General features: G+C 44.2%; 2 protein-coding genes across 2 annotated transcripts; both read left to right on the top strand.

The window, feature by feature from the left end:
* The first annotated feature begins 12288 nt into the window (after positions 1-12288).
* On the top strand, positions 12289-15591 carry LOC114595461 (vitelline membrane outer layer protein 1-like). Its single transcript, XM_028725736.2, has 3 exons — positions 12289-12486; positions 14077-14174; positions 15294-15591. The coding sequence occupies exons 1-3, from the start codon at positions 12316-12318 to the stop codon at positions 15589-15591; spliced, it is 567 nt and encodes a 188-aa protein (XP_028581569.2). The 5' UTR covers positions 12289-12315.
* Positions 15592-22108: 6517 nt separating this feature from the next.
* Positions 22109-25713, top strand: LOC114595308 (vitelline membrane outer layer protein 1-like). The gene is made up of 3 exons (XM_077926719.1): positions 22109-22302; positions 24142-24239; positions 25357-25713. The coding sequence occupies exons 1-3, from the start codon at positions 22132-22134 to the stop codon at positions 25646-25648; spliced, it is 561 nt and encodes a 186-aa protein (XP_077782845.1). The 5' UTR covers positions 22109-22131; the 3' UTR covers positions 25649-25713.
* Positions 25714-26565: the final 852 nt, after the last annotated feature.

Below are 26565 nucleotides of genomic sequence, written 5' to 3'. Positions count from 1 at the left end.
TGTTGAGCTTCAGACCATATTTTGCGCTCTCCTCTTTCACCCTCAATAAAAGGTTATTTAATTCCTCCTCACTTTCTGCCATCAAGGTTGTGTCATCTGCATATCTGAGGTTGTTGATATTTCTTCCAGCAATCTTAATTCCGGCTAGGGATTCATTCAGCCCAGCCTTTCGCATGATGAATCCTGCATATAAGTTAAATAACCAGGGAGACAATATACAGCCTTGTCATACTCCTTTCCCAATTTTGAACCAATCAGTTGTTCCATATCCAGTTCTAACTGTAGCTTCTTGTCCCACATAGAGATTTCTCAGGAGACAGATGAGGTGATCAGGCACTCCCATTTCTTTAAGAACTTGCCATAGTTTGCTGTGTTCGACACAGTCAAAGGCTTTTGCATAGTCAATGAAGCAGAAGTAGATGTCTTTCTGGAACTCTCTAGCTTTCTCCATAATCCAGCGCATGTTTGCAATTTGGTCTCTGGTTCCTCTGCCTCTTCTAAATCCAGCTTGCACTTCTGGGAGTTCTCGGTCCACATACTGCTTGAGCCTTCCTTGTAGAATTTTAAGTATAACCTTGCTAGCGTGTGAAATGAGTGCAATTGTGCGGTAGTTGGAGCATTCTTTAGCACTGCCCTTCTTTGGGATTGGGACGTAGACTGATCTTCTCCAATCCTCTGGCCACTGCTGAGTTTTCCAAACTTGCTGGCATATTGAGTGTAGCACCTTAACAGCATCATCTTTTGAAATTTTAAACAGTTCAGCTGGAATACCATCACTTCCACTGGCCTTGTTATTTGCAGTGCTTTCTAAGGCCCATTTGACTTCACTCTCCAGGATGTCTGGCTCAAGCTCAGCAACCCCACTACCTGGGGTGTACGAGACATCCATATCTTTCTGGTATAATTCCTCTGTGTATTCTTGCCACCTCTTCTTGATGTCTTCTGCTTCTGTTAGGTCCTTACCACTTTTGTCCTTTATTATGGCAATCTTTGAACGAAATGTTCCTTTCATATCTCCAATTTTCTTGAACAGATCTCTGGTTCTTCCCAGTCTGTTGTTTTCCTCTATTTCTTTGCATTGCTAGTTTAAGTAGGCCTTCTTGTCTCTGCTTGCTATTTTTTGGAAATATGCATTCAATTTCCTGTATCTTTCTCTATCTCCCTCGGATTTTGCTTGCCTTCTCTCCCCCGCTATTTGTAAGGCCTCATTGGACAGCCACTTTGCTTTCTTGCATTTCCTTTTCATTGGGATGGTTTTCGTTGCTGCCTCCTGTATAATGTTGCGAGCCTCCATCTATAGTTCTTCAGGCACTCTGTCTAGCAAATCTAAATCCTTAAACCTGTTCCTCACTTCCACTGTGTATTCATAAGGGATTTGATTTAGATTGTATCTGTCAGGGAACTGCCATCGGAGCCAGGAGTGGAGGCAAGGCTCCCAAGCGATGCCGGAGAAGGGCCCAGCAGGGAGAGAGGGGACTCATTGGCCGGGGAAGGAAATCAGCGTGACACCAGGGAGAAAGGGGGGCAGAGGAGGGCTTCGGAGAGATGGCTCCAGGACTGTTCGCCAGAGACCAGCGGGGAGAGCACGGGTCCTCCGCTGCCCACACCCACCCTGCGCAGAGGACTTCCGCGCAGGGAGGCTAGGCGGAGACTTGGCGTCAAATAACTTTTATGCTGGTAGAAGTTCAGGAAACGCCCACTGACGGATTCTGCCAGTGACTGAGACAGCCGCGGAGTCAGGGCTGTCCAGCCAGGGAAAGGTTTAACCAGGCAACCTTGTCAAGAGTGGCGGCAACTTACGCACGAGCAACCCCAATTTCCATTACAGTATCTTACCGGCCTAGAGGTTTTTCCTACTTTCTTCAGTTTAAGCTTGAATTTTGCTATAAGAAGCTGATGATCTGAGCCACAGTCAGCTCCAGGTCTTGTTTTTGCTGACTGTATTGAGCTTCTCCATCTTTGGCTGCAGAGAATATAATCAATCCGATTTCGATGATGCCCATCTGGTGATGTCCACGTGTAGAGTCGTCTCTTGTGTTGTTGGAAATGCGTGTTTGTGATGACCAGCTTGTTCTCTTGACAGAACTCTATTAGCCTTTGCCCTGCTTCATTTTGCTCTCCAAGGCCAAACTTGCCAGTTGTTCCTTTTATCTCTTGATTCCCTACTTTAGCATTCCAATCCCCTATAATGAGAAGAACATCCTTTTTTAGTGTCACTTCTATAAGGTCTTGTAAGTTCTCATAGAATTGGTCAGTTTCAGTTTCTTCAGCACCAGTAGTTGGTGCATAAACTTGGATTACTGTTATGTTAAAAGGTCTGCCTTGGATTCATATTGAGATCATTCTATCATTTTTGAGATTGCATCCCAGTACTGCTTTCGCCACTCTTTTGTTGACTATGAGGGCCACTCCATTTCTTTTGTGGGTTTCTTGCCCACAGTAGTAGATATGATGGTCATCCGAACTGAATTCGCCCATTCCCGTCCATTTTAGTTCACTGATGCCCAGGATGTCAATATTTATTCTTGCCATCTCATTTTTGACCACATCCAACTTACCCAGGTTCATGGTTCTTACATTCCAGGTTCCTATGCAATATTTTTCTTTACAGCATTGGACTTTCCTTTCGCTTCCAGGCATATCCGCAACTGAATGTCCTTTCGGCTTTAGCCCAGCCGCTTCATCAGCTCTGGATCTACTTGTACTTGCCCTCCGCTCTTCCTCAGTAGCATGTTGGACGCCTTCCGACCTGAGGGGCTCATCTTCCAGCGTCATAACTTTTATATGTCTGTTGTCTTTGTCCATGGAGTTTTCTTGGCAGGGATACTGGAGTGGCTTGCCGGTTCCTCCTCCAGGTGGATCACGTTTGGTCAAAACTCTCCACTATGACCTGTTCATCTTGGGTGCCCTGCTCGGCATAGTTCATAGCTTCTTTGAGTTCTTCAAGCCCCTTCGCCACGGCAAGGCAGTGATCCATGAAGGGGCTTCCTATTGAGTGCAAGAAGCTCCTGCAGCCAATCAGAAGCCGTGCCTTGGTTTTTAACGTTTTTGGAAGTTGAACAGGCTTCCGGAACGGATTCTGTTCAAGAACCAAGGTACGGCTGTACATTTTGGCAAGGGTGAAGGGTGGGTAAGAAATTCACATTTTTGTTAGTTAGAAATCAAAAGGTGTAGTCAGAAAAGCCATCAACTGATTTTACTCCATCAACCAAAAGTAACCACACTTCCCTCCAGAGGAAAATGCAAATTTGGGACCAGAGGAAAGAGCCACTATTCCTAAGGAATAAATTCTTAATGCTGTTATTCATCCATTTAGTTTTTGCAGCTAGATCTGGTGCAGATCACTTTCCATGGAGCTCCCTGTCAGCGCTGTGGTCTTCCTCTTCTTCTCCTACCATCTCTGTGATGCAGAAGACCGAAAACATAATGCAGTCCTCACTGTGTCCAATGGAGGGAAGGATGGTATATGGGGAAAACCTGAATTCTGTCCCACGGGATATGCAAATGGATTCCAAATGAAGGTAAATGCCTATCTATAGTCTGAATTTTGACACCCTGATGCTAAGTCGTGGTCACAATATTATACAGACGTATGAAAAGCACAAGCAAACAAACACCTTTATTTAGAAAGAAGGGCAGGGAAAGCAGCAGACAGAATGAAAAATGCAGCCTCTATCACAGAACCCACGCAGGGTCCCAGAAACACCAAGATGCCAAGTCTGTTTCATCTAATATATAGTTCAGTTTACTAATTACTGAATCCCAGGCATGCCAACAGGATTTTCTGTCCCCAACACACAGTATATGGCCTGGGTCCTCATGTTAGGTTTCCGTGTGTTGCCACTGTGCAGTGCTTGGAGTCACAAGACTCTGTTTTGCATTCCAGAGATTCGAGGCTGTTGGAAGTCTCACGGAAGATGGGAGACGGATGTGATGTTACTGGTTTCCTGTTCCTTTGTTTTCCAGTTGCTCTCTGCTTTCACAGAGAGAGGATGTATGCTTTTCTGTATGCGTAACTAGAAATCAAACTCTTTGCAATGTAGCTCATATTTCTCGTCCTTCCCTGCTGCTGGATACTCTGCGTAATGAGGGAACGTGCCTGGAGCCTTATCAGAGGCTCAGGTCGTTAATCATCGTCGGAGGCGATTCCAGAGGACTCGACTGGAGGATGAGCTTTTCCAGCTCGGTCGTAGCGGAGGCTCCGACACCTCTGAGGACAGCTTTTCATTAAATTTGCATATGCTTTGTGTAGTATGCAAATATTGTCCTCTTTTGAGGGTGGAGTAGAGTGCCCCAAAATAAATCAGTAACCACAAATATAATAAAAAGTCTCACAGACAGAATACAAACAGCTTTTCCCCATCATTGTATTTCATAGAAATTTGCACTGAAAAAATGTTGTTTTGCTCACACATAAATGTTGCCAGTACTGCAGATGCAGATTGAAGCACCAGTCTTTCCTCCCCTCTGTTCTCCACCAGTTTCGCAGAGATGTAAATGAAGCCTATAGAAAAGATTTCACTCTGAAGGGCATCCGTCTCCACTGCACTGACGGGAAAACAGTAGAGTCTAAAAGTGGAAAGTGAGTAGCTTTTTGAATTTCTCTTCCTTTATTAACTTGTTGCTTGGAAGTTTGGGGTAGGAGCGGGAGGGGTAGATCGAAATATTTCATGCTAGATTAAAGGCAAATGGTAATCTGGACACACTCTGAGTTTAACAGCCCCAAAATATACATGCTTGCACAAAGTCCTGTGAAACTTACTTCTAGGGGTGGAGGCAAAATTCAAATTGGTTCACATTTGAAGGCGAATCTGTTCTATACATCCTTTCTGAAAAAAGCTTTTTGCTCTAATTTGGAATTATATCTCTGGAGAGACTTTAAAAATAAAAATACATTGACAAAGTTGTGGTATATAAATTTCTATTTAGACATTGCCATCCTTGTCCTTTTCTTTACAGGCTCGGGGAATGGGTTGCGGTTCAGAAATGCCCCCAAGGCAACATGGTGTCCTTTTCTTTGACTATTGAATTACCACACCCGCTAATTCCTCATGCAGTCAGTAACCTTGAGGTCCTCTGCAGTGGTGGGGCTAAAGTGAAGAAAGATATCTTTCAACGGATGGAAGAGGGCAAAATGAGCAAGCGCTGCCCTAGGGGCTTCATATGTGGCATCCAAACAAGGGTGGCGAATGAGAATCAAATGCTTGGTAAAGTAGAACTTCGTGACGTGAAGATGTTCTGTTGTGACTGATCCACCACCCTGCTGCACAGCCCTCTTCCACTGTCAACAGAGGATGACAGGGTGGAGTGGTGGTGCTTACCTGGCCTCCTGACAGCTGAACTGCTGCTGCTTGCTGGAAGGGAGAGAGGCAAGTCATTGGGGAGCTTGGTGTGGTGCAAACACACTGGCAGAGCCAATCCAGTACTCCTGGTGGTGTGTTTGCACTGTGCCGACTGCTTCTCTTTCTGTCCTTCCTTGTAAGCAACAGTGACTCATCTGTTGGAGGGGTCACTGATTCCCCACCCCCTGAATGAGGTAAAGGGATTGTATTTAGACAGAATATAGCATGATTTTGGAAATCTCTGGGGTCTCTTTCAACTTTCAAGTATATTTAGGCTGCTTTAAAAAAAAAAATCAAGCTTGCTTATAATGTAGTAGTCATGCACCAGATCATAAAAACCAGCTAAGTGATTCTCTTGTTTCAATTAAGTCTTAAAATATTACACACGCTAACCCTCATGTTATGTTGGGGGGAAATGTTTGGTTCATTCTCTGTATCATTTGAGATACATTTCGTTATAGTTCACTCTTTTGTTGTTACAGTAAAACTCATTGAAAATATTAATAAAAAAGACATTCACCAGACAAATATATTGAACGCCGGAATGACGTTCATTTATGAATCACCGGAATACTAAATTTTCTGACAGCATAGACTATATATGTTATTTTCTCTTATTGAATTCCTTTTGATTATTTCTCTCATACGCAAGTACAGGAGAGTCATCTTTCTATAATATCATTGATTGCCTGTTCTGTTCTTTCACCAATAAAAATGAAACGAAATGAAGAGTAAGTGTGTCCCTTCTTATAAGTTGTGAGAGGAGCAGGAAGAGGAGATACAGGCAGCACGTGTGTCAGAGTGTGTGCGAGCAAACTAGGGGTGACAAGGTGAAACATTCACTTCTTGTGGTTGTGGCAGACAGAAGTGGGTTAGGAGGAGCTGCTTCCCATAGTGCTCAGCCCTAGGAAGATGAAGAGGTCACCTGGCTAAGAGGAGGAAAAGGCCTCAGAATGCAGAAAGCCGGAAGTGTGCTCAACTGCTTCCTAAAGTGAAATGAAGAGGTGGGGGAAGAGATGTTGCCAAAAGAGAACTGGGATATGGCGATGCCCTCCCTAAAATGCACTAATGGCTCGTTGTAAGTCACTTTGTGTTGTTCTGGGCAAACACATTTAATTAATTAAAAAATAAATCTCAATAGAATCAGCCCCCACACTCCAGCTTTAAAAAGCAACAGTTTCAAGATACTATCAAGAATGTATAATTTGCTGTTAAAATGGAACACTCAGGATGAAACGGTTAAATCTGCTATGATTAAATGGGCACAGGATGTTGGACATAACATTATGTTTGCTGACTGGGAACAGTTGTGGACCACAGGTTTGAGATTTACGGCATGTAATGCCTTAAGAGAGAATATTATGAAAATGATATATAGGTGGTACATGACACCAGTCAAGCTTGCAAAAATCTAGCATTTGCCTGATAATAAATGTTGGAAATGTAAAGAGACTGATGGTACATTCTTTCACCTTTGGTGGACGTGCCCAAAGATTAAGGCTTTCTGGGAGATGATCTATAATGAAATGAAAAAGGTATTTAAATATATCTTCCTGAAGAAACCAGAGGCCTTTCTCTTGGGCATGGCCGGCCAATTGGTGCCAAAGAAGGATAGAAACTTTTTTATGTATGTGACAACAGCAGCAAGGATACTGATTGCAAAGTATTGGAAGACACAATAACTACCCACACTGGAAGAGTGGCAGACCAAGGTGATAGACTACATGGAATTGGCAGAAATGACCGGCAGAATCCGAGACCTGGGAGAAGAGTTGGTTGAAGAAGATTGGAAGAAATTTAAAGACTATCTGCAGAAATACTGTAAAATTAATGAATGTTAAAATGACGTTGGATTGGAAATAAGTGACGTTGGTAAATAAGAGTAATAAGAATATGTAAATATGGATTGATAATGGATGAAAATATATTGTTATAGTAGGTCATGATAAAAAGTCAAGATAAATGAAAGAAGGCTAGGATTTGCTGAACCAACTATTTAAATGGGAATACAAAAAGGGGAGGTGTGAGGAAGTCAAGAAAATAAGTAAATGAACCTACAAGCTCTGAAAACTGGATTGGTTTTTTAAATTTTGCATTTTTTTGTTTTTCTGGGTTTGTGTATGTATTTTCTATCTGTATTTTTTCTTAGTTTTTCTGTAATTTCTATCTTTTTTTTTCAACACTGTAATTTTTTGTTTGTAATTTTTTTTAGTTCATAAATCTATGTGTATTCTTTGAAAAAATTAATAAATATCTTATTTTAAAAAAGCAACAGTTTCAATAACACAATATAAAGATGAATATACAACATCACAAAAAATATACACAGCACACCTAAAACCCTGTGAATTCAAAGGTTCAGTTTTAAAACTTTGGACAGTAAACATCACAAAGATGGCACCAGGTGGGCGTTTCCAGGGAAGGCATTTCATAACCCGGCTGACACCACCTATAAGACCCTGAATCCAGGAGCACTGGAAGAGAGCCTCTGATGATGATATTGGGGTCCAGGTAAGTAGACCTGGGAGGAGGTGATCCTTGAGGTAAGCTGTTCCTAGGCCATTTAAGGAGTAGACAATAAATCACTAGTGCAATATAGTGAAATTGTCCACAAGCCCTTTAAGAGCCTTTATACCCCATGCAGAACTTTCTGTACAGTTTTCAAAGTCACCCCATGCATAACTCACTTCAGTTAATCTAACAGGAAGATCATGGATAATGGACACAAGACTACCTCCAGCCCTGTAACATTATAGTGTATCAGATTAAGATGATAAAAATTCATTTCAATGAATGATTCATTTCAGCAAAAAAAATGGTGAGAGGGACAGTTCAGCAATTTGTTTCAGTGCTTGCCTTCAAGCAGCAGTTGGTTTCAGCAGTTAGCTTTGGTATTTGGATTAGCCAGTTTTCTAGAGTCAATAATCTGTTTTAGAAATTAAAGGTCATGGATGTACTTGAGTGGAGAACACTCCCTTGAGCAATGGGACTTCCTTTCCTCCCTTTGCATCCCCTGCAGAACCTCAACAGGGGCTCCAAAGGGTTGGGGAACCGTCCAGAGCAGATTTTTAGGGGGGGGGGGGATGAGGAGCTGGCAGAGGAAGAAAAGAAACGAAAAGTCCCATTGCACAAACAGATTTCCGATGTCCATGTGAGTGGATCAGTGTTTCATTATCCTCCATCTTTCTTTTTAAATCCCAAACTTTGCTTCCAGAATGTCCATCCATATATTCATATGCTTCTGTTTAGACATCAATTGCAGAGACATTTCTTCCTTCAAAGCATTCACTAAAGATGTTGCAGCTCTTGCTGTTGTTCCGTTGGAGGGCTTTTCATCCCGAGTAGGCACCAAGTTTTTCAGGTCTGCTTCCTTGTCTGGATGTGTCCGTATCTGCCTTCCATTCAAACAAAAGTGCTGCTGCTGTTGTTGTTGTTGTTTAGTCGTTTAGTCGTGTCCGACTCTTTGTGACCCCATGGACCAGAGCACGCCAGGCCCTCCTGTCTTCCACTGCCTCCTGCAGTTTGGTCAACTCATGTTTGTAGCTTCGAGAACACTGTCCAACCATCTTGTCCTCTGTCATCCCCTTCTCCTTGTGTCCTCCATCTTTCCCAACATCAGGGTCTTTTCCAGGGAGTCTTCTCTTCTCATGAGGTGGCCAAAGTATTGGAGCCTCAGCTTCAGGATCTGTCCTTCCAGTGAGTACTCAGGGCTGATTTCCTTCAGAATGGAGAGGTTTGATCTTCTTGCAGTCAATGGGACTCTCAAGAGTCTCCTCCAGCAGCATAATTCAAAAGCATCAATTCTTTGGCAATCAGCCTTGTTTGTGGTCCAGCTCTAACTTCCATACATCACTACTGGGAAAACCATAGCTTTAACTATACGGACCTTTGTTGGCAAGGTGATGTCTCTAAGTGTCCCTAAGTGCCTTCCATTCAAACAACAGTATTGGGCAATATTGCTTTCATTTGCTGAAGTGGTGCTTGCTGATTTTCCAAACCTAAAGGCACCAAGTGTGGTATATCTTGGCCCATTATTTTGGCTCGTAGGGATAGTCATTGCTGTATGCAGATAGGAAGCACTTGCCTCATACCACCATCTCCCCACTCCTCATAAACATTTTAAAGACTTTGCAGCTCTGCATTAGCCTTTCTTTCTCATGATTGTTTGTGTCCTCCAACAGGTCTTTGTAGGTCTCTAACAGTATGAGGCTTGCTGTAAAAGTCTGAAGGGTACTATGAAGCTGATGGTGAAATTCTGCCGTTCTAGTTATCTGTGGACATACGGTATCTACACCACAAAGGTATATTACATTTCTATCAGGTGAACTGTCATGGCTTCACCTGAATGGTTTTGTGAACAGCAGATTGATAAGGGAACTAACTCTCCCTTTGAGAAAACTAATCCACACATACAGTGGAGCTACAGTTATCAAGATACAAGACACCTTCTTTTCCCTCTCTCTGACACCCTCTTCTGTATGTGTTGCCCTCCCTCCCCATTTCCTCCATGCTTAGTGGTTTCCCATGAAAAGGTAACATCACTTTTGCTGGAAGTCTGAACTCCCTGCTTGAGGACTTGTGGCAATTAGGCTGAGGACCCGCATGTGGCTGAAGAGTGACAGTTTGCCCAACCCTGTCCTAAAGCAAATTGTACGGTCCTGGTCTTTGTCCCTGAAATGATGTCCTCACCCTTCCGATAACTCTCCTCACTCCCCCTTGCAAATGGCTTCTGCAGGCACTTCCTAAAAGCCACTGGTAATGGGGGTGAGGTAAGCACAGGACCAGGAAGACTTCATAGTCCTCTCCATCTGCTCTGCTCTGTGATGGATCAGTGGAGCATGGGAGGTGTTGCTCAGGACAGAGAGTGCCTACATTTCATTGTCCTGAAGCCTTTAAATTCCCTGCTCACGTCCATGTTTCATTACTCAGTTTATGGACTCTCTCTTTCTGCCCGTAGAGTAATTGTCAGCTGAGAGACGGTAAGCAGAACTCCAAGTGAGGGCAAAGAAAGGCAAGGGTTGCAATGTAGCCAGAATGATGTAGGCCTGGTCAAGTGTCAGACTTGAGTGAAGTAGAGCTGGGTGGGGGATTCAGCCAAGTATTCTTGCTCTTGGCATTAGGCCCTTTTTGTGAAAAGTGTACCCCACTTTTTGCACAGGTTTTCAGGGTATTTAAATATGCATTTCTTTTGAAGGGTTGCAAGTCTATAAAACAGAAATGGAGGGAGTTTGCATAGGAGAGACATTTTAGCATGGGCAAAGGGTGGGTAAGAAATGCACATTTTAGTCCCCCCCACAATATTTTTATTAGTTTTCATTTACAATCCAATAATAGCCTCATTATAACAATACCAGTTTATAATACAATTATTGATATCAATAATTTAAATATCGAATTACAGTGGACTCTTAGGTTGTTAATGTTATCTGTGTGGGAGGCATGTTCGCAACCCGCATTCCAAAATCTTATTAATTTTCATTGCATTCCGGTCATAATAACAATACTCCCTTATATAACAACTGCAATATTAATAATTTCTGTTTGTGTTGACACATTAAATGATTTATAAATGTACAAGTGAAAAACTTAAACTATATCTTTGTTCTTCCTGTGTGTGGCAATTATTCTGTCCGTGGTTTTTCTTCCTGTCCTTGTGAGATATTATGTCTTTCTTTCCCCCAGTTGTTGCTGTTATCCATCATGCCTTGGGCAGAACTGATATCTCGTTGTTGTTCTAGAAATTTCTCTGTTGCTCTGTCCCATGCTTCATTGTTTTGCAACTTTAACAACAGCTGCAAAAGTCACTCTGTCCCAATAAATAACCCATCTTTACCATTTTTCCTCTCAGCCTGGGTAGAAGAGTGGTCTGTTGAACTGCAGATGACTCAGTAATGAACCTTATCAGTTCCTTGGCCAGTTCACAGACTCCTTTCATCCTCCCTTCCAACTGAAGATATATGAGCAATTACACTTCCAATTAAATTAAACTCCAAGTCCTTCAGTTATTCAGTTCACTTTGTAAATAATAAAGGATGGGGAAGAGTTAGCTCTATGTTTCCATCGTAAACCTTTTGCAAAATAGAGCTTCCCTCCCTTTCTCCTCCCCCACCCCAGTTCCATCTAATATTATATTCCATATCTATAATCCAATTTCTTCCATCCTTGCTTGAACAAATATAATTTGAACTAACACTCAGAGGAGGGTTGATGAATCATAAATGTAGAGAAGAAAACTTTAAATAAAGAAGCCGTAGGCCCCCCTCCCCCCACACCATCTTTTGCACCAGATGAAGTCTTCTCTCAAGTATTAACCTTAAAGTCATTGTAGTGGGTTTCGTTCTGCAGTTTGTGATCTCATCTCTTCTAGCATGAGCCTGTACTTTAGTCCAATTAAGCTGTAATTAACAGGAGAACCTCTGCTTCTTAATGGAGGCATTGGAGGGTTTTCAGCAGGCAAAGTGCTTTTGCACTCAGCACCTCCCTGCTATGCCGGAGCGAGAGCCAGGTACTGAGACGAACTGCGAGTGAAGTCTATTTCCCTCTGTCCCTGGGGGGAATTTGCAAGGATAATTACCCTCAACCATCTTTGTTTTTCCTTTGCCAACAGTCTCCCACTGCCATGGGGTCTGCTTCCAGAAAGGCAGAACGGAACTGGAAGCTGCACATATTAGTTAGTTAGCTTACATCAGCCAATTCCTGCCATCCTGCCTTGCCTTTCTGTTTGAGGAATTGATCTAGCCCCAATGTCCAGCAACTCTGAGATGTCTTTTGAAATCAGAAGTGTAGTCAGAAAAGCCATTAATTGGTTTTACTCATCAACCTGAAGTAATCACACTTCCCTCCGGGGGGAAACACAAGATTCAGGAAGATTTTGAGCAGAGGAGAGAGAACCACACTTTCTGCGGAATAAATTCTCAAGGCTGTTATTCTTCCATTCAGTTTTTGCAGCTCAATCTGGTGCAGTCCACCTGCCATGGATCTCTCTACCAGTGCTGTGGTCTTCCTGTTCCTCACCTACCACCTCTGTGAGGCAGAACATCGAAGCTATAATTCAGTCCTCACGGTGTCCAATGGCGGGGAGTGGGGAGAATGGGGAGAAATTGAATTCTGTCCCAAAGGACATGCATACGGATTCTCACTGAAGGTAAAGGCTTATCTATATCTTCTTTTTGATACCCTGATCCCAAGGAATAGTCACAATAATATAATATATATATATATTTCAAGTTGCTTTCCATCTTTCTTTCTGAACCCATTGCCTGCATATTGCTGCCTGCAAGGTGCTTTGAAGTGTTGACTGCCATGCTTAAAGATTTAATAGCTCTAAAAAGTCTCCATGCCACTTTGTCAATCCACACTGGAGAGGCTTAGAGTGAATTGCATTTTACATAAAAGAAAACTACCATGAATCTGGCCTGGAGGAAAAAAGGGACAAGGATACAGAAAGGTTTGGAGTGCAGTGAGCTGGCAATATTGTGGTCAGGTTTATCTTCCTGAAAAGTGAGTGTCCAACTGGAAAATACAAACTAAATGGTTAGTGTGGAAGCAACCCAGGTGAGTTCTGGTGCTTTCTAGAAGGGTTGCCATAAATCCGTATTTTCCCTGACATGCCCATGATTTCAACAACTTTTCCCTAAAAAGCTCAACAACTTTTTGTGTTTGGATTCTTACTTCTTGAAATAATATGGCAACCCTAACTTCACAAACTGGAGGAAACCTGCTGTAGCATATGAAGACATAAAAGAGTTATTGAGGGTGCCTTAGCCAGTCATTAGCAAGATCATTGTTTCCTTATTATTATTATTATTATTATTATTATTATTATTATTATTCCTATTATTATTATTTTGCGGGAGGCAGTGGAAGACAGAAGTGCCTGGTTTGTCTGGTCCATGGGGTCACGAAGAGTCAGACACGACTAAATGACTAAACAACAACAACTTGGGGCCCATTGGACTGGTTGCATCAAAAAGCTACTGTCTTTTGATGCAGTGGGGAATGTAAATCTCAATCCATAACCAGTAATACTTGTACACAAGTAAAGGTAAAGGAACCCCTGTCCATTAGGTCTAGTCATGGCTGACTCTGGGGTTGTGGTGCTCATCTCTCTTTATTGGCCTAGGGAGCCATTGTACAGCTTCCGGGTCATGTGGCCAGCATGACTAAGCTGCTTCTGGTGAACCAGAGCGGTGAATGGAAAGGCCATTTACCTTCCCGTCAGAGTGGTACCTATTTATCTACTTGCACTTTGAGGTGCTTTTGAACTGCTAGGTTGGCAGGAGCAGGGACCGAGCAACGGAAGCTCACCCCATTGCGGGGATTCGAACCACCTACCTACTGATTAGCAAGTCCTAGGCTCTGTAGTTTAACCCACAGGGCGAACCACGTCCCAACAAGTAGGGACATGTAATTATGAACAGATAACTGCTTATTTAGGTTGCAAGCTAGTACTTTGGAAAATTCAGACTGCAGACACAGTCTGAATTTGAGTGTTGTCAGAGTCCTAGTTTGGTTAACTACAGTTAAAACCTCCCATTTTATAACATACACAATATCTTTTTTCTGTTTTGTTTTCTACATGGGTACTATTTCTTTTTTCTTTTTCTTTTTTGTGCCTGGTCTTACTCTGTGCACTTGTAATTTTGTACTTTTTATTTTTCAATAAAGAATATAAAACAGAGTCCTAGCTTGCAAAAACAGCTTTATTGCAGTCTCTTTCTCTCTTTTCCACCAGGTACAGGAAATGCAAGGATTGACTGATGATGATACTTCCCTCAATGGCATCCGTCTCCATTGCAGTACTGGTGCAGTTGTTCAATCCACTGTTGGACCGTAAGCATCTTCTTGATTTTTCTCTTTGCTGCTTGGAAAGTGATGCTGTGAGCGGATGGCTGAAATCTATTATGTTTCAGCACCAGGGCAGGATAATGTCAGGGTCTATCATCCTCATTCTTAGCTCTCAGACTCTAAGGATACCAACTCTAGGTTGCCTTCCAAATTTCAGAGGAACCCAAGCCCCACATAACAAAGAGAAAAGAGACTGCAACAACAGAGTACAAAGGAAAGGAAAAGCAGAGTTTCTTTCTGAGGACCACACATGCCAAGGAAAGAGAGAGCAAGAGGAAAGCACCATCTATCCTGAGAGTGGGGAACCTCAAGCCCAGGGGTCAAATGTGGTCCCCCAGGCTTCTCTGCCTGGTCCTCATTACTATCTGTGATTGTCAGGGGTCAGGACCTCAGGCAGGAAGGAGAGGCAGCCTGAGTATGAAAAGGCCAAGACCTACCTAACTAGTGGCTGTGCCTTCCTGAGAGAAAGTAGGCACAATACTGCAGCTCTCCTTCCTGGCAGATGCACTGGCCTAAAATATCAATGCCTCTGCTCAACAGCTGTTTAGCAGAGACCTTGATCCTGTGGGGTGCAGGTGCTGCCTTGCCCGTGGCTTTCTTGCAGGAAAGTTGTTACCACTTAACTTAGTGGATGCCATCCTGCATGGTGCTGGTCACTGGAGTGCATGAAGAAGCAGCAGCACCACACAGAATCAGGCCGATCTGCTTAGCATCTATTAGGCAAGAGTAGAAAATGCTACGTGGCACCGATGTACCCTGACCTTACAAAACAACCCCATTCTTTACAGAAGATTGGGGTTTGAAACCCCTTTAAACATTCTTTAGCTCCATCTTCCAGGGGGAGATTGGGAGGGTGTGGTGTGGGTGGACCCTGGGTGGCACAGGGCAGATCCACCTACTCCAGGGGTTACAACACACAGCCCTACTTAGAAGTTGAGGTTTGGTAGACACACTATACCTGATGAGGTCTACAAAAGACGCCTTTTAAAAATCTAAGGAGAGAACTACCCTCTTGACTTTCGTGGTGGAAAGCAAATCATTCCAATTTGGGTCGTCTTTCCAGAGAGGCAGACATTACCATATTGTCTTTTTTTCTTTTTCCAGGTTGGGAAAGTGGACAAAGATTAAGGAATGCCCCAAGGGCTACCTGGTCTCCTTTGTTCTGAATGTGGAAGCCCCACAAGGGCCAGCTGATGATACGGCAGCCAACAACATCCGGTTCAACTGTGGAGATGGGACTGGACTGGAGGCCAAGTCCACCGACTTCGGTACTTATGGCCGCTGGAGCAAGCGCTGCAAAGCTGGTGCCATCTGTGGGATCCAAACAAAGGTGGAGGCTTACTATGAACATTTACGTGATAACACAGCACTTAATGATGTCAGGTTCTTCTGCTGTGACTGAATCACTTGGGCTTCATCCTGCCTGTGTTCTAATGGTTTGTTGTCATGAAACTTCACCAACAATAAATCATAACCAAAGAGTTGTGTGTACCTTTTGGAGCTTTATCCCTTCCTGATCTCAGTTCCTTAAGTCTGCATGAATTGGTTTTGGATTGGAGGCCAATCCAATCCAATGTTAAAGAGGGGACCATCCTAGAGCCGTAGTGCAATATCTTTAGCCCATTGATCTTGCCAGGCCCACCAGCCTCTCAGTTTGTCCCATGAGGTTGCTTTGAACAAATTGCACCCACTTGCCAATCACCAGCCATCTCAGGCACAGAGATCTCTTATGTCTGATCTAAGCACCAGGCGGTAAGATTTCAGAATTTGAAGGAATCTGAGCACCACGCATAGCAGCCAACTCCTAGGAGCCAAGGTCCCTTCACCTCCCCCATAAGCTATTTAAGGGGGTCACTCCTCCCCCCAAGTTGATGGGCACTGCCATTCTAATGGTGTGCATCATGTGATCAAATATGTGGGGGGGAGCTTACCTGCCTCCCCCCATATTGTATTCAAGTCGGCACCCCTGGCACCAAGCACCACCAAGAGCTCAAAGTGCAAGCAGAGTCTTATCCCGAATTTTAGCACTCTGCCCGACAGTGCTCAGCTCAGAGATAAGCCTCAGGCTGTTATTTGAGAGTAGAAGGCAACAGGAGCGTGGTGGAGGAGGTTGCAAATGCCTTTACTCTTAAAGTGCAGGCAGCATTTCACTTACCTTCAATCTTTGCACAATGCTGAAACCAGAGAAAAGACTCTGCTTGCTCTTGGAAAGTAAAAAGCTGTTTTTTATTCTTAAAGGTTAGGGAAAGGGATCTCTGGCTTTCTGAATGTGTGTATGTATACTTGTCTGCCTGCCTCTTTCTCTCTCTATGTGTGTGCCTGTGGATTTTATTTATTTTCTATTTCTATTGATTTATTTGGATTTTTATTCTGCTTTTGGCCCCATCCACCCATGGAAGAATGGCCACATTCCAATCTACACCTTGGGGCAAAATTGCTTCCCTGCTCCTGCCATATAAGGATTGATGAATGGATATGTTATGTTATGTTATCTTCTTCTGAGTCCTGAAGGGCAGCAATCAAAACTATGGTTAGAGAGCAGTGGAGTAGTGGATCCATGATCACATCTGTGGTCCCAAATGCTCAGGTGGCCAGAATAGAAGTTTTCCCCTCTTCCGTTTGCTGCACTGGTGAACGGCTGTTGTAGCTGAGTGACCTAGACTGCCATCCTCATGGCAGAGTGTGTCCCTTCTTATCAGCTGTGAGAGGAGCAGGAAGAGGAGATACAGGCAACATGTGTGTCAGAGTGTGTGTGAGCAAAATAGGGGTGACAAGGCAAGACATTCACCTCTTGTGGTCGTGGCAGACAGAAGCGGGTTAGGAGGAGCTGCTTCCCATAGTGCTCAGCCCTAGGAAGATGCAGAGGTCACCTGGCTAAGAGGAGGAAAAGGCCTCAGAATGCAGCAAGCCGGAAGTTTGCACAACAGCTTACTAAAGTGAAATGAAGAGGTGGGGGAAGAGATGTTGCCAAAAGAGAACTGGGATATGGCGATGCCCTTTAAGAAACATAGGATTGCTTCCTAAAGTGCACTAATGGCTGGCTGGTTGTAAGTCACTTGGTGTTGCTCTGGGCAAAAAGATTTAATCAATAAAATATATCTCAATAGAAGCAGCCACCACAGTCCAGCTTTAAATAGCAACAGTTTCAATAGCGAAGACAATATAAAGATGAATATACAACATCACTAAAAAATATACAGCACACATCTAAAACCCTGTGAATTCAAAGACTCCAGGGAGTCTTCTCTTCTCATGAGGTGGCCAAAGTATTGGAGCCTCAGCTTCAGGATCTGTCCTTCCAGTGAGCACTCAGGGCTGATTTCCTTCAGAATGGAGAGGTTTGATCTTCTTGCAGTCCATGGGACTCTCAAGAGTCTCCTCCAGCAGCATAATTCAAAAGCATCAATTCTTCAGCGATCAGCCTTCTTTATGGTCTAGCTCTCACTTCTATACATCACTACTGGGAAAACCATAGCTTTAACTATACGGACCTTTGTTGGCAAGGTGATGTCTCTAAGTGTCCCTAAGTGCCTTCCATTCAAACAAAAGTATTGGGCAATATTGCTTTCATTTGCTGAAGTGGTGCTTGCTGATTTTCCAAACCTAAAGGCACCAAGTGTGGTATATCTTGGCCCATTATTTTGGCTCATAGGGATAGTCATTGCTGTATCCGGATAGGAAGCGCTTGCCTCATGCCACCATCTCCCCACTCCTCATAAACATTTTTAAAGACTTTGCAGCTCTACACTGGCCTTTCTTCCGCATGATTGTTTGTGTCCTCCAACAGGTCTTTGCAGGTCTCTAACAGACCTCACAGTGTGGCTTCCTGTTAAATTTTGAAGGGTACTATGAAGCTGAGGGTGAACTTCAGCAGTTCTGGTATTCTGTGGATATATTTACACTACAAAGTTATATCAGATTTCTACCAAGTGAACTGTCATGGCTTCACCTGAATGCTTTTGTGAACAGCAGATTGATGAGAGAACTGTAACTCTCCCTTTGAGAAAACTAATCCACACATACAGTGGAGCTACAGTTATCAAGATACAAGACACCTTCTTTTCCCTCTCTCTGACACCCTCTTCTGTATGTGTTGCCCTCCCTCCCCATTTCCTCCATGCTTAGTGGTTTCCCATGAAAAGGTAACATCACTTTTGCTGGAAGTCTGAACTCCCTGCTTGAGGACTTGTGGCAATTAGGCTGAGGACCCGCATGTGGCTCAAGAGTAGCAGTTTGCCCCAACCCTGTTCTAAAGTCAATTGTACAGACCTGGTCTTTGTCCCTGAAATGATGTCCTCACCCTTCCGATAGCTCTCTCCCCTCCTCCTGGCAAATGGCTTCTGCAGGCACTTCCTAAAAGCCACTGGTAATGGGGGTGAGGTAAGCACAGGACGAGGAAGACTTCATAGTCCTCTCCATCTGCTCTGCTCCGTGATGGATCAGTGGAGCATGGGAGGTGTTGCTCAGGACAGAGAGTGCCTACATTTCACTGTCCTGAACCCTTTAAATTCCCTGCTCACGTCCGTGTTTCATTACTCAGTTTATGGACTCTCTCTTTCTGCCCGCAGAGTAATTGTCAGCTGAGAGACGGTAAGCAGAACTCCAAGTGAGGGCAAAGAAAGGCAAGGGTTGCAATGTAGCCAGAATGATGTAGGCCTGGTCAACTGTCAGACTTAAGTGAAGTAGAGCTGGGTGGGGGATTCAGCCAAAGTATTATTGCTCTTGTCATTAGGCCCTTTTTGTGAAAATGTACCTCACTTTTTGCAAAACTTTTCAGGGTATTTAAATATGCATTTCTTTTGAAGGGTTGCAAGTCTATAAAACAGAAATGGAGGGAGTTTGCATAGGAGAGACATTTTAGCATGGGCAAAGGGTGGGTAAGAAATGCACATTTTAGTCCCCTCCCCATAATATTTTTATTAGTTTTCCTTTACAATCCAATAATAGCCTCATTATAACAATACCAGTTTATAATGCAATTATTGATATCAATAATTTAAATATCGAATTATATACAGTGGACTCTTGGGTTGTGAATGTGATCTGTGTGGGAGGAATGTTCGCAACCCGCAGCATTCGCAACCCGCAGCGCTTCGTCTCCACATGCGCGGGTTGCCATTAGGTGCTTCTGAGCTCGCGCAAAGCACAATCTAGTGTTTCTGGTACTTCCGTGTTTTGGCGGGTCTGTATCCCGAAATCACGCAGCGTGAAGCGTCTGTAACCCGAGGTATGATTGTAATTTAGTTAAAGTGGCCCCACACGTGCTAGAATTGATGGCTTGATTGTTTGCTTTATTTCTCCATTCCAAAATCTTATTAATTTTAATTGCATTCTGGTCATAATAATAATAATCCCTTATATAACAACTGCAATATTAATAATTTCTATTTGTGTTGACACATTAAATGATTTATAAATGTACAAGTGAAAAACTCAAGCTATATCTTTGTTCTTCCTGTGTGTGGCAATTATTCTGTCCGTGGTTTTTCTTCCTGCCCTTGTGAGATATTATGTCTTTCTTTCCCCCAGTTGTTGCTGTTATCCATCATGCCTTGGGCAGAACTGATATCTCGTTGTTGTTCTAGAAATTTCTCTGTTGCTCTGTCCCATGCTTCATTGTTTTGCAACTTTAACAACAGCTGCAAAAGTCACTCTGTCCCAATAAATAACCCATCTTTACCATTTTTCCTCTCAGCCTGGGTAGAAGAGTGGTCTGTTGAACTGCAGATGACTCAGTAATGAACCTTATCAGTTCCTTGGCCAGTTCACAGACTCCTTTCATCCTCCCTTCCAACTGAAGATATATGAGCAATTACACTTCCAATTAAATTAAACTCCAAGTCCTTCAGTTATTCAGTTCACTTTGTAAATAATAAAGGATGGGGAAGAGTTAGCTCTATGTTTCCATCGTAAACCTTTTGCAAAATAGAGCTTCCCTCCCTTTCTCCTCCCCCACCCCAGTTCCATTTAATATTATATTCCATATCTATAACCCAATTTCTTCCATCCTCGCTTGAACAAATGTAATTTGAACTAACACTCAGAGGAGGGTTGATGAATCATAAATGTAGAGAAGAAAACTTTAAATAAAGAAGCCGTAGGCTCCCCTCCCCACACACCATCTTTTGCACCAGATGAAGTCTTCTCTCAAGTATTAACCTTAAAGTCGTTATAGTTGGTTTTGTTCTGCAGTTTGTGATCTCATCTCTTCTAGCGTGCGCCTGTACTTTAGTCCAATTAAGCTGTAATTAACAGGAGAACCTCTGCTTCTTAATGGGGGCATTGGAGGGTTTTCAGCAGGCAAAGTGCTTTTGCACTCAGCACCTCCCTGCTATGCCGGAGAGAGACAGGTACTGAGACGAACTGCAAGTGAAGCCTATTCCCCTCTGTCCCTGGGGGGAATTTCCAAGGATAATTACCCTCAACCATCTTTGTTTTTCCTTTGCCAACAGTCTCCCACTGCCATGGGGTCTGCTTCCAGAAAGGCAGAACGGAACTGGAAGCTGCACATATTAGTTAGTTAGCTTACATCAGCCAATTCCTGCCATCCTGCCTTGCCTTTCTGTTTGAGGAATTGATCTAGCCCCAATGTCCAGTAACTCTGAGTTGTCTTTTGAAATCAGAAGTGTAGTCAGAAAAGCCATTAATTGGTTTTACTCATCAACTTGAAGTAATCACACTTCCCTCTGGGGGGGAACACAAGATTCAGGAAGATTTTGAGCAGAGGAGAGAGAACCACACTTTCTGGGGAATAAATTCTCAAGGCTGTTATTCTTCCACTCAGTTTTTGCAGCTCAATCTGGTGTAGTCCACCTGCCATGGATCTCTCTACCAGTGCTGTGGTCTTCTTGTTCCTCACCTGCCACCTCTGACATGATGTCCTCACCCTTCTGACAGCCCTCCCCACTCTCACAGGCAAATGGGTTCTGGTTGTGGAGGCATTTCCTAAAGGCATTGGTAATGGGGGTGGAGGCAGGACAAAGAAGATTTCATAGCCTTCCCAATGCTCTGCTTTGTGATGGCTCAGAGGAGGTGTTGCTCAGGACAGAGAGTTCCTACACTTCATTGTCCAGCCCCCTTTAAATCCCCTGCTCACATTCGTATTTCCTTACTTGGCTTAAGGACGCTTTTATTCTGCCTGGCAGCTGAGAGACAGTAAGTAGAACTACCTTGCTCTGCTCTAAGAAGTTTGGTAAGGGAAGACAAGGCTTGCAACATGGCCAGAATTACAGAGGCCTGATCAGTAGCCAGTAACCAGTGGGGATCCAGTCAAGCATTCTTGTTAGTGGTCTTAGGCCCTACTTTTTGTGAAAAGTGTACCCCGCTTTTCACAAAAGATTTCAGGGTATTTAACAATACATTCCTTTGGAAGTGTTGCAAATCTATGGCAGCATCCCCTGACATTGTGATCTCTAGATGTTCTGGACTACAATTCCCATCAGCTGGAACCAGCACCGTGTTTGCTGGCTGGGGATGATGGGAGTTGCAGTCCGGAGCATATGGAATTTACCAGGGTGGGGAAGGTTGGCTTAAAGGGCGCTGCAAGGCTATGCCCTTTCCATGTAAAAATTTGTAGATCAGTGTTGCAGGAGGTCCCAGGTATATCCTCCAGCATCTCCTAGTAGAGCTGGGAAGTCCCCTGTCTGAAACTTTGGAGAGTAGCTCTAGTGTAGACAGAACTAAGCTAGATAACCAATAGCCTGGCTTTGAATAAGGCAATCTCCTGTGTTCCTAGAGCGAAACCCCTGCTAAAGTGTGTATCTCTGATGTTGGAGGCACTTAGTCCAAGCTGAAGTAATCACACTTCTCTACAGGGGGAAACACAAGATTCAGGAAGATTTTGAGCAGAGGAGAGAGAACCACACTTTCTGCGGAATAAATTCTCAAGGCTGTTATTCTTCCATTCAGTTTTTGCAGCTCGATCTGGTGTAGTCCACCTGCCATGGATCTCTCTACCAGTGCTGTGGTCTTCTTGTTCCTCACCTACCACCTCTGTGAGGCAGGAGATCGAAACTATAAATCAATTCTCATTGTGCCCAATGGCGGACAGTGGGGAGAATGGGGAAAAGTTGAATCCTGTCCCAAAGGACATGCATACGGATTCTCACTGAAGGTAAAGGCTTATCTATATCTTCTTTTTGAAACCCTGATCCCAAGGAATAGTCACAATAATGTAATATATATATATTTTAAGTTGCTTCCCATCTTTCTTTCTGAACCCATTGCCTGTATATTGCTGCCTGCAAGGTGCTTTGAAGTGTTGACTGCCATGCTTAAAGATTTAATAGCTCTAAAAAGTCTCCATGCCACTTTGTCAATCCACACTGGAGAGGCTTAGAGTGAATTGCATTTTACATAAAAGAAAACTGGATGGACTGGAGGAAAAAGGGACAAGGATACAGAAAAGTTTGGAGTGCAATGAGCTGGCAATATTGTGGTCAGTTTTATCTTCCTGAAAAGTGAGTGCCCAACTGGAAAATACAGACTAAACGGTTAGTGTGGAAGCAACCCAGGTGAGTTCTGGTGCTTTCTAGGAGGGTTGCCATAAATCCAGATTTTCCCTGACATGTCCAGGATTTCAACAACTTTCCTCCAAAAACCTCAACAACTTCTTGTGTTTGGATTCTTACTTCTTGAAATAATATGGCAACCCTAACTTCACAAACTGGAGGAAACCTGCTGTAGCACATGAAGACATAAGAGAGGGATTGAGGATGCCTTAGGCAGCCATTAGCAAGATCATGTTTTTCCTATTAAGTTTGCTTACTTGGGGCCCATCGGACTGGTTGCACCAAAAAGCTACTGTCTTTTGATGCAGCTCAGAATGTAAATCTCAATCCAGAACCTGTAATACTTGTACACAGTTAGGGACATGTAATTATGAACAGATCACTGCTTATTCATGTTGCAAGCTAGTACTTTGGAAAGTTCAGACCAGTTTGATTAACTACAATAACACCCCCCCCTTTTGTAACATACTGTCAGGGCCGCCTCAGGTCCCAGCTCACAAGAGACCAACGCCAAGTCCACTTTATTTACAAAAGCTTTTATTGAAGAACTTTGTTTGCTCCACAGCCGAGGCGCGCGGCCCCATGTCTGTTAGGCTTAGACCGCTGAAGTCCCCTCTGAATCAGTCCCGCCTCTACACCAGTTTAAGAGGCTTGTGCTGGTCCACCTCTTCCTGTCCTTTCTTTTCCGCAGGGTCTTTCTGCCCCCCTGGGTTCCTTCCCTCCTGGATTCCCCTGAGGCTGAATCACCAGACGCCTGCTCCCCCCTCCTCCGTGCTTTGGGACCAGGCTCCTCCTCCGGGCTCTCCTCATTTCCGCGCGCCTCCACATTTGAACTTGGCGCGCGTTCGCTACCTCTGACCTTCCTCTTGACAGCTACACTACTCTCTGTACTACTCTCCGCCCCTTCCGGCAGGACGTCTTGCCCCGATCTCCTTCCCCTCTCTGCTTCCTGCTCTGCTTCGTCTGTCACACTGGGAACTCCACCCTCTTCACTCCGTTCCGGCGGGGAAACCGGCCCTGATCTCCAACTCCCACTTGGGGTTCCCCTGCTGCTCCCCTGCTCCTGACTAGTCCCCCCTGTGGCTCCCCTTGGCCTGACCAGGGGCGCCCCCTTTTGGGAATCCTCCGATTCACTTGAAAGACTCATGGAAACCCTCAAGTCATTGTCATCCTCCTCCTCCTCGTTCCGGGATTCTTCCCCCTCGCTCTCAGTCTCCTCCCTCATCTGTGCCTCTCTCCCTGAACCCCTGACACATACACAATATATTTTTTCCATTTTGTTTTCCGCATGGGTACTATTTCTTGTTTCTTTCTTTTTTGTGCCTGGTCTTACTCTGTGCACTTGTAATTTTGTCCTTTTTATTTTTCAATAAAGAATATAAAACAGAGTCCTAGCTTGCAAAAACAGCTTTATTGCAGTCTCTTTCTCTCATTTGCACCAGACAGAGGGAAAACGAGGAATTACTGGTGATGATACTTCCCTCAATGGCATCCGTCTCCATTGCAGTAGTGGTGCAGTTGTACAATCCACTGTCGGACCGTAAGCATCTTCTTGATTTTTCTCTTTGTTGCTTGGAAAGTGATGATGTGAGGGGCTGGGTGAAATCTATTATGTTTCAGCACCAGGGCAGGATAATGTCAGGGTCTATCATCCTCATTCTTAGCTCTCAGACTCTAATGATACCAACTCTAGGTTGCCTTCCAAATTTCAGAGGAACCCAAGCCCCACATAACAAAGAGAAAGGAGACTGCAACAACAGAGTACAAAGGAAAGGAAAAGCAGTGTTTCTTCCTGAGGACCACACATGCCAAGGAAAGAGAGAGCAAGAGGAAAGCACCATCTATCCTGAGAGTGGGGAACCTCAAGCCCAGGGGACAAATGTGGTCCCCCAGGCTTCTCTGTCTGCTCCTCATGAATATCTGTGATTGTCAGGGGTCAGGACCTCAGGCAGGAAGGCGAGGCAGCCTGAGTATGAAAAGGCCAAGACCTACATAACCAATGGCTGTGCCTTTCTGAGAGAAAGTAGGCACAATACTGCATCTCTCCTTCCTGGCGGATGCACTGGCTTAAAAGATCAATGCCTCTGCTCAACAGCTGTTTAGCCGAGACCTTGATCCTGTGGGGTGCAGGTGCTGCCTTGCCCGTGGCTTTCTTGTAGGAAAGTCGTCACCACTTAAGTGAGTGAATCCCATCCTGCATGGTGCTGGTCATTGGTCTTCACGAAGAAGCAGCACCACCACACAGAATCAGGTCGTTCTGCTTAACATCTGTTAGGCAAGAGCAGCAAATCCTATGTGGCACTCATGCACCCTGACCTTACAAAACAACTTCATTCTTAACAGAAGATTGGGGTTCAAAACCCCTTTAAAGATTCTCTAGCTCCATCTTCCAGGGGGAGATTGGGAGGGTGTGGTGTGGGTGGACCCTGGGTGGCACAGGGCAGATCCACCTACTCCAGGGGTTACAACACACAGCCCTACTTAGAAGTTGAGGTTTGGTAGACACACTATACCTGATGAGGTCTACAAAAGACGCATTTTAAAAATCTAAGGAGAGAACTACCCTCTTGACTTTCGTGGTGGAAAGGAAATCATTCCAATTTGGGTCGTCTTTCCAGAGAGGCAGACATTACCATATTGTCTTCTCTTTTTTGCAGGTGGGGGGAGTGGAAAGAGGTTAAGAAATGCCCCAAGGGCTACCTGGTTGCCTTCACTCTGAAGGTGGAAGCCCCACAATTGCTAGGTGATAATACGGCAGCCAACAACATCCAGTTCAAATGTGGAGATGGGACTGTACTGGAGGGCGAGTCCACCGACTTCGGTACTTATGGCGACTGGAGCAAGCACTGCACCGCTGGTGCCATCTGTGGGATCCAAACAAAGGTGAAGGATCAAGCTCGAGGTGATAACACAGCACTTAATGATGTCAAGTTCTTCTGCTGTGACTGAATCACCTGGGCTTCATTCTGCTACAACACAGCTGCCTGTGTTCTAATGGTTTGTTGGCATGAAAGTTAACCAACAATAAATCTTAACCAACGAGTTGTGTGTATCGTTTGTAGCTTTGTCCCTTCCTGATCTCAATTCCTTAACCCTGTGTGACTTGGTTTTGGATGGGAGGCCAATGCAATATAAAAGAGGGTCCCATCCTAGACCCGTAGTGTGATATCTTTAGCCCATTGATCTTGCCAGGCCCACCAGCCTCTCAGTTTGTCCCATGAGGTTGCTTTGAACAAATTACACCCACTTGCCAATCACCAGCCATCTTAGGCACAGAGATCTCTTATGTCTGATCTAAGCACCCATACGGTAAGATTTGAGAATTTGAAGGAATCTGGGCACCAAGCATAGCAGCCAACTCCTGGGGGCCGAGCTCTGTTGTTGGGATGTGTCCAAGGAAACGGGGCAAATTGGCAGGCCTCCAGCTGGCTCCAGGCCCCCAGCTGTCAGCTGGGTGATCTCCAGTCCTTGGATCAGCATGTAATTGCAACTCAAGCCTCAGAAACCTTCAGAAGGTTGAGCACGCAGGCCAGCAGAGAAGAAAACTCTTCACAACAGAAGGGCAGAGAGAGGCTGTGTAAAGCATATTTAGAGTAGTTTATTTAGCATACACCAAGAAAAAGAAAACATGTCTGCTCTCCTTCATGTCCAAAGCAAGAAGCATAAGCAAATCTATACACAAAACGGAAGTTCCCAGCAAGCTGTGCTGGAATGTAAACAGGCATGTGACACACAACAGCCTGTTCCTCTTAAGGTGGAACAGAATATATCAGCACACCCCCCCCCCCAAGTTGATGGGCATTGCCATTCAAATGGTGTGCATCATGTGATCAATTATGTGGGGCAGAGATTACCTGCCTCCCCCC

Source organism: Podarcis muralis, chromosome 4 (assembly GCF_964188315.1).
Source record: "Podarcis muralis chromosome 4, rPodMur119.hap1.1, whole genome shotgun sequence".
Lineage (NCBI taxonomy): Eukaryota > Metazoa > Chordata > Lepidosauria > Squamata > Lacertidae > Podarcis > Podarcis muralis.
This window is presented reverse-complemented; position numbering and strand designations above follow the sequence as displayed.

Coding starts and splice junctions, on each gene's coding strand:
- LOC114595461 (XM_028725736.2), top strand. CDS start 12,316: ATGGATCTCTCTACCAGTGCTGTGGTCTTCCTGTTCCTCACCTACCAC. Junction 12,487..14,076: donor CATACGGATTCTCACTGAAG/GTAAAGGCTTAT, acceptor CTTTTCCACCAG/GTACAGGAAATGCAAGGATT. Junction 14,175..15,293: donor GTTCAATCCACTGTTGGACC/GTAAGCATCTTC, acceptor TTCTTTTTCCAG/GTTGGGAAAGTGGACAAAGA.
- LOC114595308 (XM_077926719.1), top strand. CDS start 22,132: ATGGATCTCTCTACCAGTGCTGTGGTCTTCTTGTTCCTCACCTACCAC. Junction 22,303..24,141: donor CATACGGATTCTCACTGAAG/GTAAAGGCTTAT, acceptor CATTTGCACCAG/ACAGAGGGAAAACGAGGAAT. Junction 24,240..25,356: donor GTACAATCCACTGTCGGACC/GTAAGCATCTTC, acceptor TCTTTTTTGCAG/GTGGGGGGAGTGGAAAGAGG.